This window comes from Lynx canadensis, chromosome A2, assembly GCF_007474595.2.
Source record: "Lynx canadensis isolate LIC74 chromosome A2, mLynCan4.pri.v2, whole genome shotgun sequence".
In the NCBI taxonomy this organism is placed as follows: Eukaryota; Metazoa; Chordata; class Mammalia; order Carnivora; family Felidae; genus Lynx; species Lynx canadensis.
In genome coordinates, this window is record NC_044304.2 from 39,473,720 (window position 1) to 39,492,465 (window position 18,746).

General features: G+C 44.1%; 1 protein-coding gene across 1 annotated transcript in view; it reads right to left on the minus strand.

The window, feature by feature from the left end:
• The window catches only part of LOC115508483 (RING1 and YY1 binding protein), an 85,599-nt gene extending 75,330 nt beyond the window's left edge, over positions 1-10,269 (minus strand). The window contains exons 1-2 of the mRNA XM_030307243.1: positions 10,164-10,269; positions 9,282-9,407 (exon numbers count right to left, since the gene is read on the minus strand). Of these exons, the coding sequence (XP_030163103.1) occupies positions 9,282-9,407; positions 10,164-10,195 (158 nt within the window). The 5' untranslated portion in view covers positions 10,196-10,269. The remainder of the gene's footprint in view (positions 1-9,281; positions 9,408-10,163) is intronic.
• Between the last annotated feature and the right edge of the window lie 8,477 nt (positions 10,270-18,746).

An 18,746-nucleotide genomic window follows, 5' to 3' on the forward strand; every position in this document is an offset into this window, starting at 1 on the left:
AATTCAGTGAACTAGCGTATTAGATCACACCTGGAAAACTAGTTACTCAAATATTTGTGGTCCAGTAAACAAATAAATTGGTCAATAAATAAAAATAATTCTGCAAGGCAGTATATGGGTGACCCTTGTTTTTCTGTTTTGTCCCCAAAGTTTCTGTAGTAACTATGTATTACCACCTTCACGACGAAAATAAAGGAGAATCGTGACTGTAACTAATGATACAGGAGACGAACCTATAAAACACCCATATTATTAATTTTACCAATGTACTGATAATCTTTCCTTCCTTTATCTGTATGATTAAAAAATTTACATGATGCTGGTAAACAAAATTCCAGCCTTCAAGTTTATTACAGTTCTCAATTAGAACTGAATATATATCCTAAGTATTAACCCAGTTACAAAGTTGTGTTACTATGGTAATTATTTTCTATCCACCTGGTTAAGCGTCCATCTCTCTTCAAGTAAGACTTCAGATGTGTTTGTTAGGCTTGGACAATCCAAGTATCCCAACCTCCAGGCAACAAAGAACGGTCCAAGAGCTGGGCGAGTGACAGGGGTCCTGATTCCTGCAGCTGACTCCGAGTTCAAATTATGTAAACCAGCAAAACTGTTTTGTTTTGACTTAAGGTTAGTTTGAGCTGAATTCTTCGTTCTTGAAACCTCGAATATTCCAGCAGCACTTAGGACACGAACAACTTTTAAAGGAATGTTTTGTAAAAGAATGAAGAGTGTGTAAACCTTATAACCTACATATGAAATGATATCTTCTTAGAAAGCAGTAACCAAGTTTGTTTTCTCCTTGACTAACCAGCATGTACTAAGTTTTAAGATCCCACATGTGGTGATGAAACTGGCTACATCACCTTTCATTTCTTCTCCCTCCCGAAGGCTACTTCATCTTAAATTGTACTGCTAATGCTCTTAAATGATAAAGTTTTGAGTAAGGTTTTTCTTTTTACATATCCCTTCCACCAGTTTATTTCCTAACCAAAGAATAATTTAAATGGTTTTCAAAGTAGACAGGAGAGGGAAAGGAGAACAGTAATACCTAATCCTATTTAAAAATTAAAATTGCACCTGTTTACCTTGTGATTTCAACTATCCATGATTTCTGAGTAACACTGCAGTTTATTTGCATTGCGTTCACTGAGAATTCATCTTTGGCACAACAGTCTGTGTCAATCACTGTTTCAGCATGCAACTGAAATTGAAGCTAAATAAATGAAGTGAATAAGTCAAGACTTCAACGGAAGTAATTAACCCAAATTACTCAACAGAACAGTAATACACAGTATGTAGAAGGTACAACTACCAACTTATAGGTATGTTAACACAACAGAACTTATACAAGGGACAGTGTAACATCAACAACACCCAACACGTTTTGAGTCTATTTTTAGACTGCCTTTAGGTGCCAGCTCTCACGCACACCCATCTAGTTCCTTAAAACTGGTTTTGCACAACATGACTGATCCTCGGCCCCAGTGTCAGACTTTCATGACTTTGAGCTGCTTAAGTAACCAAAAGGGCAACCAGAAAGAAGATTAAGAATCGCCACGGTTATTTTTTAGGTAAATGTGCTAATGCTCTGAAGCTCCAAACCACTCCAGGAAGTACTTTAAATGAACTGCCTACAGCCTCCAAGGCTGAAGTTCTGTGTTTCATTTCTAGTACACATTTAGAAAAACCCAGAAAAACAGGAATACTACTTTTAAGGACACACTTTATCAAGACAACTTTCCCCTAAATCAATGAATTACCCACACAAGATGCAAGACTAATGTGAAAGCATATCTATTACACAGAACCCTTAGCTGGGACAGTTTTAAAGGGAACTCCTCTTGAAAGTCCTAGACTTCATTTATTCTATATACACTTACTGAACCCCTGGCAACTGCCAGGCACTGGACTAGATTTTTAAAGAAAATAAAGCTGTGAAAAGAAATGATCCTGCCCTCAAAAAAGGTGAAAACCTAACAGAGGTGATCAAATAAAAATTCTGTTCAAGTGTTACAATGAGGTATACATGATTTGAAGGGTGAGGCAATCAAATAAAAACACTTCAAGTGTTACAATGAGGGGTACCTGACCGGAGAGTGATGGAAAGGTTTCCTGAGACGTCTAGAAGGACAAACAGAAGACAGGCAGGACACAGAAGGAAGGAAAAGCATTTCAGAAGAAAATCCAGAGGAAAGGAATGTGTGAAGGTATGGAAATGAGAGATCACGGTCCATGCGTAGAAAATAAGCAGTTTGGCATGAAACACACACATGCTGTATGTGGAGGGCAGATGGGTGTGAGGTAGCAGGCAGTCGGCTTCCAGAAATCCTAAAGGAACATGAAAAGATTAAACCAGAAGCCCCTCGTGATGATCAGCATTTAGACTTCTCTTAAAGGCAATAAATACTAGGAGAGAATTGAAGTTGACCAGGTGGAACGGCCTCAAAACAAGTTGGATTTGATCGTCATGGGTATGCACGCATGAGAGCAGGGATATGTATGGTTACTACATAGTATCTGCGAATTACCAGCCAGCCAGGAGAAGTTGAAAGGTATGGATGACATCTCAAGTGAGAGAAAAGCTTAAAAGGAGGTAGAGGGAACAAAGAACTTCTTTAAGCCTGTACAACAAACTCTGCATCAATCACAGAATCATACAGTCCTCATTCAAATCCCAGATTCAGTGAAGCCTTCCCCAATGTACCCACACAGACTACCTCTACCATGGACTCATTCATTCCACGCATACCGTCACTGGGTGCTTTACACCACTGAAGATGTTACCTAACCTTTTCAACATGGTTGTTGGGGGTCCCTCAAAGGACGAATTTTCTGTTTACTTAACCAATGACTTGAAATATTATAAATGACTTATGAACACAACTGGATGTGAGGCAGTTTACCCCCTTTACTATCTGCAGGAAGTTCCACACACCAGGTTTTATCCTCTCACCTAATGTGTCAATTTACACCAGCTGAAAGAAGACAGCTGTGTTCAAGTATGTAGGTAATAGAAATCAAGAAGAGACCCTATCGCTAGAACGTCTCTAAGGGTCTACATGTAAAAAGCGGAGTTCCAGGGGCGCCTGGGTGGCTCAGTAGATTAAGCGTCCGACTTCAGCTCAGGCCATGATCTCACCGGCTCTGAGTTCCAGCCTGGAGACTGCCTTGGATTCTGTGTGTCCCTCTCTCTTTCTACACCTCCCCCACTCACGCTCTGTCTTTCTCTCTCAAAAATAAAATTAATAAAAAAAAAAACTGAGTTCCAATATACTCTTAGGATGAAACAGCACTGATAAAATAAACAAGAGCCACACAATAATATGGATGAATCTCAAAAACCCAGACCTAAGGGCACCTGGGTGGCTCAGTCAGTTTAGCATCTGACTCTTCATTTCGGCTCAGGCCATAATCTCATGGTTTCATGGGTTCGAGCCCCGCATCCGGCTCTGTGCTGGTAGTGCAGAAGTGCACACAAGCATAGGACTCCACTCATAAAGATCAGAGACATGCAGAACTCCTCTGCAGCATTACAAATCAGGACAGTGGCTAAAGTGACTGTCAAGAGTGTAAGATGGGCTCTGGGGTCCTGGCAATCTTCTGTTTCTGGGTACAAGTTACACGGATGTGTTCACCTTGGGAAAGTTCGTCAAGTCTTATTATTATGATTTGTGCACTTCTCTCTGTATATACTATAGTTCAAAAAGCTTACTTAAAAACAAACAGGTAAATGGCTCCCAGCTGACTCAGTCAGTGGAGCATGCAACTTGATCTTGGGGTTGTGAGTTTGAGCCCCAAGTTGGGTGTGACTACTTATTTTATTTTTAAGATTTCATTTTTTAACAGGTAAAAAAAAAAAAAAAAAGAGCAACACTCATGACAGGGAGGATAAAGAGGTCACAAAGGAAAAAAGCCCTAGTGATCTAGTGATGGAGCCAAAGAGAAAATGAGAGCCAGAAAGACTAGAATGTTTTAGTTCAAGCTGTAAAGGAGACATTTAGAGATCCACTATTACCTAAAGTACTAATGAACTGAATTAGTGCCAACAACTTCCTCAAGTAGCTGTAGTTTACCAAAATAGTTTTTATTAGTCTTGGAATTTCTTCAGTATTTACAGAAGCACAGGACAATTGTATGCCACATGAATAATACATAACTGAATCCATTCAAACCTCCTATCCCAGTAACTAACAGGATATACTAACAAGTTTGCTGGCCTGGCTTCAATACGTGACATGCAACTAAGGAAAAGTTGAGTAGCCTGTGCACAAAGGTTCCAACTCTAAACTGTCCCCAACCCAATGAGCTAAATGGCACAGACTACAGAAATAACTATCTCCTTACTCCAAAAGAAAGCAGCATGCATGCTGGCTAAAAAGACCAATGTGTTATCTCTACGTGGTCTAAAAAGTAGTCACCTGCCCCAGCTCTCATCACTCTATAGTTCCATACCCTGATCTAATTTCTCCCAAACACTTGCCACGGGTCGAAATTGTATTTTATTTTCCTGTTTACTTATTTTCTCTTCCTCTCCATAGTATTTTAAACTCCACGAAAACAAGGACCTTGTCTGTCTTTCCACCACTGCACACCCAGAGCCCATGCGGCTGTGTGCTCAATAAAAACTTGTCAAATAACCACAACTACCCAGGTAATTTACTTTAAGGTCACCAAGTATACATAAGATCGAGTCGGTACCAATAAATCAGTAAGTCCAACGTAATAGCAAATAACAAAATAAATTATCACTGTTTCTGGGTAAGAGTGATCATTAAAACTCTAGCGGCTTTGAGGCTGAAAGGTTTCCTAAGGTTTGATGGTTTGGAAGACAGGTAATTTTTCCATATATTTTATGGAGAAATTTTATGAAAGACAAATACTACAGCAAAACCAATGTGACCTAAGAAGCAAAACCACTGTGGTGGGTGAAAGCATAGGGAAGAGTTAGGTACACCCCACCTCTGCTTTCTGGGAGCTTTCCTATCTGAACATTACCTCAGGGTGATGTAGTTTTGAAGATCAGAACTTTCACTTATCGCTAATTATGTGTGTTTTCCTCTAAAACTTCACAATAGTGAAGTACTTCACAACTATTCAAGGGATGTTGAGTTGTTAGGCTATCTGAAGTTAAGGAGAGAAAATGTCCACATTTATAACTGCAAAGAATGAGGGAGCTCCTATACAAGGAGAACATTTTACAAATAACACAGCTGAGTACCAACCTCTAATTCAATATCCTGAGTACCGATTTTTTTTAAGTGACATAATCTTACTACACATCTAAAGTAAATTCCTCACTTCTACTTGCCTATAAAAGCTCTAAAAAGAGTACACTTTTCAGAGGGATGGTATTTAAATAAACAGGATTTGAACACAACATCATGATACAATCTGGCACTGAAGACTAGCAAAGTTCTAAATCTCTGCTAATTACCCAAAGCAAAAGTTTACCAGTTTTCGAGCGTGACTTAAGCAGCAGCTGGTCAAAATGCAGCACTATGATCAAAAGAAAAACCACTGATCAGCGAGAGTTGCAGCGGTGTCTCGGCGATCTGTACTTTCCAACCAAGACACCGCTGCATTTCCAGCAATAGTAGACCGAAGCAAAACACATTTCATTTATCACCAAGTCTAGGAAGTTACTTTGCTCAACACTCAAGAAATTCCACTTAAGAGAATAATCAGGTAAATGTGTTAATTTGCAGGGTTTTTTCCTTCTAAAAGCTGGTGGTATCAACTTTCATGAGACTGGCAAAGTAGGTTGGGAAATCCTACTTTATCTCCTATTTACCACCTACGACAGGGATAGTGTTTCCTCCCCACCCACGGCCACCTTACAGACACACTCTTTTATTTCCTATGTTGAAAGGCCTAAGCCCTTAGAGAGCTCAGCATGGTGAGGAGGCAACCTTCCAGTGCTCTTATGACATATCACAGAACAGGCAGAAGAAAACCATGTGATGTGATGAAAATCTAAAACTAGTTTGTGGTGATGCGAAAATCTAAAATCTAGTTTGTGGTGATGGCAGCAGAAGTCTTTAAAATAACTAAAGTTCAATGAATCATACACTTACAATTAGTGAATTGCATAGTATGCAAATCACACCCAGTAAAGCTATAAAAAATGAAAACAGAGTGTGACAATATAGTTAGAAAAAGGAGCGTATACGGAGACCCTCCATATAACTGAGATATCCAAAATATAGATCTCTACTGCCCGCTGAACTTCCAAGCAGCCTAGTAAGCATCTCCTCCTTCCCTTAACACGTTCCTTAGGAGCAATCTGGTCCTCCTTCATTCTGCTCTAGGCTGCTCCAATAGGAAGAAGACCTTATGAATTACTCTCATGAATATACCTGCAGAATTCAAGATATCCGGTACACATGGCAATAACAATGAAGAGGTGGCAGGTGATTTTATAGAAATCAATTCTCCTTGCCCAAACAAATGGGGAGGCGGAGGAGGAATCCTTCTAATTGATTCCCCAAGTCAGACTGCTCCAATCTCCCATAGCATTATTTACACCACTCTTAGAGTCTTTATAACCTGGATTCTGATCATCCCTGTACATGCCTACCCAACCCATGCTCCCTACCAATGTCTTGACCAGTATTTTTCACCTCCTAGGAACTTAATAAATGTTCTTTGGATGAGAGTCAATATTTTCCTCATCAAACTGAGTAACACCAATTCTATCTCAAAGGGTAAATGCACTTCTGTGTCCTATTGGACCTACTACTAATTAAAATCTGACTTCAATGGTTGACTAGATAATGGTGACAGCAACAAAAATGATGAACTCCAAAATGACCAGTGGCTAGGCCACCAGATAGGCTGTTACTACAATACGAGTAAGAAACACCAGCCCAGAGCAGTAAAACCTGATTTCTATACCAGTCAACAGGTTTACAAAGCCCTTTGTGATTATTTAAGTTATTCTAAAATCAATTTCTGCCTATTACTCAGCATCCAAAACCCAACAATTTTCTACTGTCCTCAATACCAGGTGTGATTAAAACAATGCAAGGCAAAAAGTATTAAACCTTTGAGGTACCAAGAAAATTTCAAGAAAAAGGCACAGGAAAATCACACAGCAATAAGGAGTACTATCACTGAGAAATTAACCAACAGCTACTAGACTGAGTAAATCTGGATGAAGCGCTGTGAAATTCACCTGTCTACATGAAATCCATTCACAGCATGAGAAAGCCAAAATGTCATTCACCTTCCAATTAATGACGACTTCAAGAATAGATCTAAAACACCAAAATATTGACAGTACCCAAGATGAAACACACTTTGGCTATGCAAGGGTATCATACGTGACTTGTTAGGAGTTTAAGTCCTCACGTCTCGGAAAGCTGTGTTCAAATCCTACTCAACAAGAGACCTCAAAAAATTACACAAAAACCCGTAAAGGTTAGAAGGGACTGTCCTATTCCTAAAATATTTCATCTTTAATTATTTAATGTATTTGTTTAAAAAAACTGAATCTCACTGTCATCATCTGTAACCCTGAAAAAACTAAACATTTCTATTACTTTTAAAATCAAACCTCCCACAGGCTTTCAGAAAGTTTGATAAGTCAGATTTTTTTTAATACACCAAGAAACTGAAACGCATTTCATTATAAGATAATTATTCCCAGCAATACATCAGATGTAAACTTGAATTTGGTTTTTGCTCTTCACCAGTAAAGTTCTCAAGTTCTTAGGAGTTTCCTAGTCACTTGAACATCATCTACGGTAACACTCAAAGCAAAACCACAATAAAGAGGTTTGGCCTCTGAGGGATTCTACGTGTAAAAAAACATTACTCATAAATAAAATACAATCACTATTGCTTTAAATAACAAATACATTTCTAAACTTTCATCCCATTTGATGGAATTCCCTGTTTCGTAGAACAAAGCAAAATCTATTAAGCTCCCAATATGTGCTTTTTATTTTAACTAAATCTGTTCTATGGTATTTAGTTCTTGTTCTACAAAACTTGACATGAATTTGCTGTAAAAACTTCTGAAAAAATATTTCTAGTACTTGAATACTTGTATTCAAAGCACTCATCACTTCAAGAGTTAGTGGAAGTCACAGAACTGCTCTCCCAGTAATTGCACCAATTCATCCCAGAATTATATTCTTCAGATTACCCGATATCCTAGGTAATTCCCAGGTATAAATAAAGCAAGAAAATCCTAACGGGACACACTCATTCAGTCCAAGGACCTTATCCAGTTAGAACTATGCAGTACTACCACACAGTCATATTGGAACACTACCAACTCAAAAATAAGTACCTGATGAAATGAGACTTCTGGCAATCGACTTAAGTCTTCAAGGATTCACTAGACTCTCAACTCCTCTCTGGCCTTCACACACACATCCCCCAATGCCCTCCCATTAAACGACATCAAGAACAGTTTAACTTCAAACTCTAACATCCCCTGAACCAAATTCCAGATACGATTTAAAAAATGACCAGAAAACTACAAAATCAACTTTGATATTTTATCCAAATATATCTGAACGTTAAAAGTGAAATATTTCCACTCATTTTGACACCAGATGCGATTTACTACCTTCACAAAAAACGAAAAGAAATTCTTTCAACATTCTTTTCATTATAATAAAGCTTTACATGCAAACTTCAATATATTCCTTTCACCATTTTGCAAAATCGTCCTCCATCACCACTCTGCATAAGCTAATCAGAAAACACACAAATTGACAGCTCAGCTTTCCAAATACTACTTTATCAAACCCCAACATTTCTTTTCACAGGGCGAGAAATAACAGACATTTGCAGCTCAAGACAGGAAAAGCACAATAACCAGCCTAACTGTACATTCACCGTTAAATCTCTCGGAAAAGGAAAAAAAAAAATTCAGGACAGGCAAATTAAAAACATTCTACACATGGCAAAAATAAAAGGTCTAAAGTCCTACAATGCATAGCAAAAGCACTACTTCCTCTCTTTTTGAGCCAATACCAATAAGCCAATGGATACAAGTGTCAAATAAATCCAGTCTGTTTGAAATAAGACGAAAACCTGGAAAAATTCCCTCCCATAAATCATTCAGTGAATAGGAAGCTTTGCACCCAACACGAAATACACACAACCAAAACCACACATTACCCACCCCCCAAATGCAAAAAAGCCGTAATCAACAAGTTGGAAAGAGGGCAGCAAGTACAGCTCTCTACCCTATCTCCCACCTTAAGAAAAAAAAAAAAAAAAAAAAAGTCCTTCAACAAAAGCTCACACAGATCCTCAAGTACCTGGTGGAGGTGCCTTTCCTCACATCGCAGATGCTGCATTTAAAGGCTTCAGCGCTGTTTCTGAAGGTGCAGACGCTACAATCCCAAAAGCCTTCGTCTGCGGCAGGTTTCGCTTGTCTTTTTGGCCTTCGGAGGAGTGAGGAGTGGGGGAAAGGGGAGGGAAGAGACAGGGAGCAGGAAAAAGGGGGAGAAACAGCAAAACACAGGCGCTGGTGAGCCGTCGCAATTTCGCAGGAATCCAGTGCTGGAAACTTCGCTCAGGCGACCACCCACCCACCCTTTTCGGGGACTGAAAGAGGGACCGGGGGAGGGCACGGGGCGCCCCTACCGGCACCCCGCAACCCCCGGGCGCGGGCCGTACTGCCTCGCACAGCAGGCGGCGGCGGCGGCGCCCCGGGAAGGGCCGCGGCGGGCGCAGGAAGCGGGCGGACTTGTGGACTTGAGCGTGGGGCTGGGGGGGCCGGCAGGGGAGCCGCGGGCCGGATCTGGAGGGGGCGCGCAGGGGCAGCCCGAGGCCGGCGGCGGCGGGGAGTGGGCCGGCTCCTTCCCTCTCCCCTCCCATGCTCGCGCCCTCCCTCCCTCCCCACCTGGTTAAATCTCCCTTTGTCTGGGAGGAGTGGCGGCGGCGGCGGCGGAGGGCGGCTGAGGAGGAGCCGCCATGGCTGCGGCGCGCACGGCCGCCGGCCCCGAGCGGGAGCGACACCGCCTCCCGCCGCCGCCGCCGCCGCCACCGCCCGCCGCCGCCGCCTCCCCCCGCCCCCGGATCTCCATCTTAGCAGCGCCTCCCCCCCGCCCCGGGTGGCTCCGGGGCCTAGTCGTCGCCGGCCCCCGCCCGCCCCCAACCCTCCCTCCCCTTCCGCCCCCTCAGCTCGGAGCAGGTACCTGGTCGGGCTCTTCTTGTCGCCCATGGTCATGGATGGGCTGTACCCCCGCCCCCCCCAAAGCCGAAATCGGCGCCGCTCGGAGGAGAAACGCCGTCCGGGGAGTCGTCGCGGACCGGCCCCCCTCCCTCCCCCGCGCCCGCCCGCCCGCCCTCAGCCGCTGGGGCTCGAGCTCCGGCCGCCGCCGCCGCCGCCGCTGCCAGTCTCCGGACGAGACTAGTCCCCGCCAGCGCCGCCTCCGCCGAGTGACTGACGAGGGGCGGGGCCGGGCGCCGCGCGTCACGCGCCGTGTGGCCAATGGGAGGACGGCAGCCTGCGCCGCGAGGGCGGGGGCGGGGCGCGGGGGAGGGCGGGGCGTGGCGGACGTGGGCTGGGCCGTCGGTGTGCGTGCCCGGGAGTGTGTGCGCGCTGGGGGCGCGCGTGCCTGCCGGTGGCCCGGCGGCCCGGCGCGGCGGAGCGTGCAAGCCTAGAGGGGCGCACGTGGCCGCGCCCGGGAAGCGGCGGTGGGCTCCGGATCCCACGCTCCCGCTTTATCGGGCTGTCGCGTGGACCCCGGCCCCGAAGCCGCCCCGGGGGAAGTAGTTCCGCGCAGTTTGCGCGCGCCACTGGGGCTGGCAACTGCCGCGCCGCTTGCAACGCCTCGAGGCTTGTAGTGCCCCGGGAGTCGGCAGGGCCTCTTTCTTTTGGCCCGGGCTCCCCCGCGTCCCTCTGCTCCTCTGCCACGCGGAGCTTTGTATCTGCCTCTCTTAAAGTCTTGGCTTCCTGCGGATACTCCGGCCCTAAGCCCCTTCTCTGGCCCCTGACGCAGGAGAGAACTGTGCATTAAGGGTGTGGCACAACTAGAGGTTCCCCAAGGCTGACTCTGAACTCCAATGCACCAACTCCCACTCGAGACCACCCCCCCCACCACCACCACCACCAGCCTAAATAGGGCGTTTCCCTAGGGAAGTTGCTGTTCAAACCCTGGCTGCCACATGCCAGCAGGCTAACCTTGTGCCTCAGCTTCTTCGTCTCCAAGGTGAGGGTTAACAACTGTCCTCTTAGTGTTGTTGGGGAAATTCAGAGATGGAATGCACGAAAAGCACGGAAGTCAGTGCCTTGCACTAAGGAAGGACCAATACAAAGTATCGGGTTAAGAACTTTTGTAATTGGGTCTGGGTTGAGCACCATTTCCCCCGCTTTGGAAGATTCTCGAAGGCGAAGAACAACTTTCCGCCCTGCTCCAAGAGTGCTTGCCAAATTGACTTGAACATGATTCGGGCCCCTTTGCCCTTGAGGAGTCAGGACCCTAAGATGGTTAGATAAAAGGCTTGGCGGGGCTGAAGCTCTGGCTGGGGGGTAGGGACTTGGTCAAAGAATGATGCTAGTAGTTGGGAGGTGCGGATAGGGGTGTGGAGGGAAGATAAGACAGGCCTGCAGCATCTACTGAGATACGTTTATATGCAAACACAAAGTGGATTATCAGGACTGCCCCATGGAAGGGAAACATACGGAAGCCTGAGAGACCAGGGAAGCTTTCCGAGACTGAATGCCCAAGGAGCAGGAAGTCCTAGGATCATTCCAGCGAACAGAAGGGAGAGAATAAAAGAGGGAGGGAACGTGTCAATGATAAGCTTGATCAGCACATGCTGTCCTTTGCAGGCAGGCACACCCTGGAGGGCCAGGAGGGACAGCATTATTTAGCAAGGGTCAGCAACTCCCGCACCTCCCTGGCTTCCACCCCCCTGCCTTCTGAGGAAAGGAGGGAGAAAAGGAGGAAGAAGAGGGAGGCAGAGGGCCAAAGGGGCCAGAGAAAGCCAAGGGGCATGCACACAAGCCATGGCCCAGTGCCCACAGCCTTGGCCTCTGGTGTCTGCGTGGCTTCCTCCCAGGACTCCACCCCTGGTATGCAGGTACTGAAAAAAAGGAGCATTAGGAAATCCCAGCTGGAGGAGTGGCCTCTGGGTAGGGAAACTGGGTAGCTGGGAGCCACAGCTTATGGAAAGGAGACTGACTTTATTATTATTTACATAGAATAAAATGCACAAATCATTCTACAGCTCCATGAAGTTTTATAGATACCTGCTATACTTTGTATCCACCATCCAGATCAAGATATAAAATATTTTCATCCTCCCACTGAGTAACTACCCTCTCCAAAGGTAGCCACTGTTCCAGCTTGTGTCACCAAAGATCAGTTTTGCTTGTTTGTGAATGTCATATATATAGGTCATAAAGTATGTATTCGTGTGTCTGCTCAAAATTATTTTTGTGATATTCGTCTATATTTTTGCCTGTTTTCAGTAGTTCCTTTTAATTTGCTTTCTTAAGTGTGTGGCATTCCATTGCAAATACACAGTAATTTAGTTATCCATAGGAGACGAACTTTTTAGTGGTTTTTCTTTTTAATCGTTGACCTGTTTTACCTTTTCAAAAAACAAAAAAGTTGGGGCGCCTGGGTGGCGCAGTCGGTTAAGCGTCCGACTTCAGCCAGGTCACGATCTCGCGGTCTGTGAGTTCGAGCCCCGCGTCGGGCTCTGGGCTGATGGCTCAGAGCCTGGAGCCTGTTTCCGATTCTGTGTCTCCCTCTCTCTCTGCCCCTCCCCCGTTCATGCTCTGTCTCTCTCTGTCCCAAAAATAAATAAACGTTAAAAAAAAAAAAAAAAAATTTAAAAAAAAAAAAAAAAAAAAAAAAAAAAAAACAAAAAAGTTTTTAAAAACTGTTTTGAAGGAAAAAGAAGTTCCAGAATAGAGAACTCATTTCTAGGAAAATATCAGACCCACACATCACCATGTGGTTATAACTGTAGAGACTAATTTGGTTTCCTTGTTGGGGGTAAATATCTTTTGAAAGCCTCCTTATAGGTACAGAAGCCAGACAAGCATACTTCTGGAGCAGTGTACTATAGAACACTTGTCTCCAGGCAGAGCATCAGAGTATCATTCTAGAGTGGTTTTTGTTGCACCTGAGCTATTTGGGGAACAAATCTTCCTCCATGGTGTTGCCTTGAACCATCGTTGGGTACAGGGATGAGTGGGATTTGACAGACAGCCCCTCCTCTGCTCCTCTGTTCCCTATTTTGAACTTCCATTTCAAGTTTCATCTGAAGGAAGGGTTCTTTTGATTTAAAAATTATTTGAAATCCATGGTTTTTTAGAATAGATGCTAGTTAGAAGCACTCCCCAAGAAGTGTCCGATGTAAATGATTACACAGATACGTAGAATAGATTAAAAGACCATATTCTTTCTCCCTTCCCATCATTCACTCTACTCAAGTCACATTGGCTTCTTTGCTTTTCCTGGAGCACTCGTGCTCCCACCTCAGGGCCTTTGCACCTGCTCTTCTGTCTGCCTGGAATGTTTACCCCTAGATAATCACATTCTTAGCTGCCTGGCTTCCTTCAGGTCTTTGTTCAAAAGTGACATTCTCAGTGAGGTTTTTCCTGAGCACCCATTGAAACATATCACACACCACCGCATAACCTGATACCTTAACTATTTTACTTTTTTCTCCTTAGCACTTAACCATCATCTATGTACCATGGAGTTTACTTATCTTGTTTAGCAGCTCATTGCCCAGTAGACTATAAGTTCTGTAACCGCAAGAATTTTCTCTGTTTGCATTTTTTCCTTCCCAATGTTATATATAAGTGCCCTGAGAAGTGCCCGATAAGCATGCACTGAAGAGAATTTTGTTTTCCTTTAACAGTAATTTATAGAGTAGCAACTAGGTGCCATACCCCATGCCAGGGACTGGAAGATCAGATGGCCGTCATAGACTTCATTCCTAATCTTTTGGAGTTTACATTCTAGTTGAGAAGGCAGACTTTATACAAGTAATTAATTATGATTGTGGCAGTTGCTACAAAGACAAACCATAGGATGCATGGCAAGAGGGTACTAGGGGAGGAGGGGAGTTGATACAGCTGGCGGGGAGGAGGGGGCACTGCCCCGAAAAAGTAAAGATCACCCAGAAGAAGAAAAGAGCAGTCAGGGATATGTTACTTTACAGGAGATGAAGACAAGCAGCTGTGGGCAGAGCCCTGCAGGAGAGGAGAGATGAGGCTGGAGAGGGAGAGCCCGCCTAGATCCCCTATATGGCAGGGCAGGCTCAGCTGGGATTGGTGTCTGTATCCTGAATGCCATGGAAGCCACTGATGAGTTTACCAAGACTATTTGTTGGGGCACCTGGGTGGCTCACATCGGTTGAGCGTCTGCCTCTTGATTTCAGCTCAAGTCTTGGTCGCAGGGTTAGGAGTTCAAGCTCTGCACCGGGCTTCACGCTGGGTGTGAAGCCTACTTAACCAAAAACAAAAAAAAGGAAAAAGAAGAATATTTGCCTGTCTGTTTGTGGTCTGCCTTCACAAATGAGATGCGGGTGAAAGCAGACCCCTTGGAGGCAGGAGGTAGTGAAGGAACTTTAGATTGGCCTGATAGTTGGAGCAGGAGGGCAGCTCCAGCAGGCTTCCTTTCTTTTGCTCAAGAAAGAAGCGAAAATTATTAGTGCCCACCAAAGAAGGGTCTGGAGTTTTGTCAACTTTGCCTCCTCCTGCCTTTAAATTTGTAAGTATTTTTCCTAAACAGAAATCCTAAATACTCTGTGCTATTTCTAAAATTTTTTTTAATGTTTATTTTTGAGACAGAGAGAGACAGAGCATGAACGGGGGAGGGTCAGAGAGAGGGAGACACAGAATCTGAAACAGGCTCCAGGCTCTGAGCTGTCAGCACAGAGCCCGACACGGGGCTCGAACCCACGGACGGTGAGATCATGACCTGAGCTGAAGTCGGGCGCTTAACCGACCGAGCCACCCAGGCGCCCCGGAAGTTTGGATAATTTAATACCCCCCTCCCTTTTTTTTTTTTTTTTTTTCAGATTTCTAGGTTTTTTAACTTTTTGGCCTTGAAGATATTAGGACTTATGGTTGAGTAAGAGCATCAGATTCACACACTAGACCAGTGTAAAAAAGAATTTTATATTCATATCTCAAGTTAAAGACCTGATACTCTTACAGAAATAGTGCCAGACCCTTTTAGATACTCTTTTTCTGCCTCATCATTCTTGATGTAATAAATAAATGCCTTCTAAATAAAAGCAAGAGTAGACATTAGTTATCTTTCTTAAAATGTTCTCGACTAGCCACATCACAACGTGACAATTCTCTATTGACTTCTTTTTTTTTTGTTTTTTTAAGCAATCTCTACACCCAACGTGGGGCTCAAACTTCCGACACTGACATCAGGAACCCCATGCTCTCTACTCATAGAGCCAGCCAGGCAACCCCATGTTGACTTTCTAACTTTCTCTCCTCACTGATTTTATTCTTGACATTTTAAGCAGAGCAAAATCTAAATGATTTTAATGAAACTTTAATGAAACTTTTACTGAGGAGAAGAGGAAGGAGAAAACAGTATGATCTGGTGACTAGAAAAGCCACCCAAGCAGGACAGAAACTAGGAAGGTTAAGATTTCCACCCTAATTGCTAAGATTTAATGCCCTACTTTGCACTGAATGTTCCTTCAGTGGTTTAAGAGAGAACACTGCTTCTCGAAGCAAACTAACTACATGGAGTGTTTTAGGAACTGGGGAGAATCTAATTCATTTCAAAGACTCAGGCTTGTGCTGGTATCACTGGGGACATCGGCAGAGCAATACTCAGGATAGGATTAACATCTAAAGAAACAGCCCTGGAGGCAGAGAGAGGTGGAGCTTCCCTGACCACCTGTGTTTGAACCTTAACCAGATTTTGCAACCAGCCTGTGCACGTGCTTATCAGAGCTATGAAGTTTTATTGATCTGCTTCTGGCACAGTAGGAAATATCACCAGTCAAAATTGTCCCGGGTTATACCTCATGCCATTTACAAAAATTAATTCCAAATAGATCATAGGCCTGAGCATAAAACCTATAACTATAAAACTTACAGAAGAAAATACAGGAGAAAACCTCTGTGCCCCTGGATAGAAAAAGATTTCTTAGGCATGATACAAAAAATATGACCCGTAGAAGAAAAAGCCAATAGTTTGGACTTAGTCAAAATTAAAAACTGCCCTTGGGGTGCCTGGGTGGTTCTGTCGGTTGAGCATCTTCCTCTGATTTCAGCTCCAGTCATGATCCCAGGGTTGTGGGATCAAGCCTCCCACTGGGCTCTGAGCCGAGCATGGAGCCTGCTCTCTTTCTCTCTCCCTCTGCCCCTCCCCCATGCGCATGCTCCCTCTCTCCCTCTCTCTCTGTCTCTCAAAAGAAAAAAAAACTGCTCTTAGAAAGCACTGTGAAGAAAATGAAAAGACAGGTCAAAGACTGGGAGAAAATATTTGTAAATCACCTATCTGACAAAGGCATCATATACAAAATATATGTAGAATTTTTACTATACACAAAAAGACAAGCAACCTAATGAAAACACAAGCAAAAGATTTGAATGGACATTTTGCAGAAAAGGATACATGAATGGCTAATAAACACATGAAAAGACACTGAAAATCATTATTCATTTGGAAGATGCAAATGAAAACCACAATTAGGTACCACTGCACATTAGAATGGCTTAAAAAAAAAAAAATCCTAACAATCCCAAGTGCTGGGGAGGAAGTGCAGGGACCCTCACACAATGCCAGTGGGAGTGCAATATGGTACAGTTCCTCTGGGAAAATGGTCTGGCAGTTTCTTATAAAGTTAAACACACACTTACCATATGAGCCAACAATCCCACTTCTAGAAAGTTACTAAAAGAAATAAAGACATATGTTCACACATAAACCTGTACTCAGATATTTATAGCAGCTTTATTCATCTCACCAAAATCTGGAAGCAGCCCAAATGCCCTTGAGCTGGCGAATGAGAAACGAAGAGTGGGTCCATCCCTACCGTGGAGTACTACTCAGCAAGAAAAAAGGAACCAACTACTGACATATGCAACACAGACGAATCTCAAATACATTATCACAAGTGACAGAAGCCGGTCTCAAAAAGAGACAGACAGGCTCATGTTGTGTGATTTTTTTTTTCCATTGTTTTTTTTTTTTTTTTTTTTTTCCAAACAGCACAAGGAGGCGAAAGGGGCACAGGGAGAAAGAGAGAATGTCAAACAGGCTCCACGTTCAGCATAGGGTTGGGGAACAGATCAGTGGTTGCCAGGGTTTGGGTTTGAGAGAAGGTTTGACCACAGAGAGGAGCAGCAAGCAAGAGGGGTTTTGGAGAGGAGATGGAAGTAATTTACATCTCGGTTGTGGAGGTAGTTACCGGACCAAATGCACTTGTCCAAACGCGGACCTATACACCAAAAAGAGTTTTATTACCCATAAATTACACTTCAGTAAATCCGACTTTGGATGCTTCTGCCATGTTAGCATGGAAAATTCCTCATGCCTCTACCTCCCATCCTGCCTGCCCTATTATAGTATTAATTACATGAGCTAGCATTCTGTAGTTTAACTGTGTGCCTAGCACGGGGGGCAATCCTGCGCTTTCCTGAGTGCTCTTCTCTTCAGTAATTCACCCAGTTCCTCAGGCCATGATTTGTGGAATCATCCTGACTCCACTCTTTCCCTTATGCCCTACATCCAGCCCATCAGCAAATCTTTTGCACTTGGCCTTCACCGCACATCCTGCATCTGACCACTTCTCATTATGTTTATTGCTATCACTCCAGTCCAAGCTAGGACCACCTTTCGGCCACCTAAATGGCCTCTCTAACCTCTCCTCCTGCTCCTCGCACCTGTCTGCATATACTAGTTCACGCTATGGTTTCGACTCCCCAGTCTTTGTGATTTATCTCTGAAAGGTTGATTTCTCCCAGAAGTGACATGTCCGCTGCAGGCCAGCTGTAGCTCTGCCCCGTGTCTCCTCCCTCTAGAACCCAGGCTGATGGAGCAGTGTCCAGCTTGAGCCCTGCTGGTCACAGAGATGGTGGGTGGGGTGGGGCGGGGAGGATTTATAGACAGACTTGCAGTGGCAACTAATTAACAACGTGGCCTGTAAGTGATACTTCTGACTTTCACTCATTGGTCATAGCTCATGGCCCCACTCAGTGACAGGAAGTGCAGCCCACCATGTGTCTAGGAGGTGGAAAGCGGAAAGTGTGTGTTCATCAGCTTTGTGATGACCATGATTCTTTCAAGTCTCTTCTCCAAACAGTAGTCAGAGAGATGTGCATGACCAAGGCAGTCTCCTGCTCAGAATCCTCTAATAACTTATCATGACACTTAAATGAAAAATCACAATCTTGGGGTGCCTGGGGAGCTTGGTCAGTTAAGCATCCAGGTTCGGCCCAGGTCATGATCCCTTGGTTTGTGGGTTCAAGCCCTGCGTCGGGCTCTGTCCTGACAGCTCAGAGCCTGGAGCCTGCTTCATATTCTGTGTCTCCCCCTCTCTCTGCCCCTCTCCTGCTTGTGCTCTCTGTCTCTCTCAAGAATAAATAAACAGTAAAAAATTATATGTGTGTGTGTGTATGTATACATATATATGTACACGTATATATGTATATATACACACACACACACACACACACACACATATACACATATATATATCTCACAGTCTTGACCCTGGCCTTCAAGGCTTACTGACTTCATCTACTTCCAATTCAGCTCTAGGCACACTGGCCT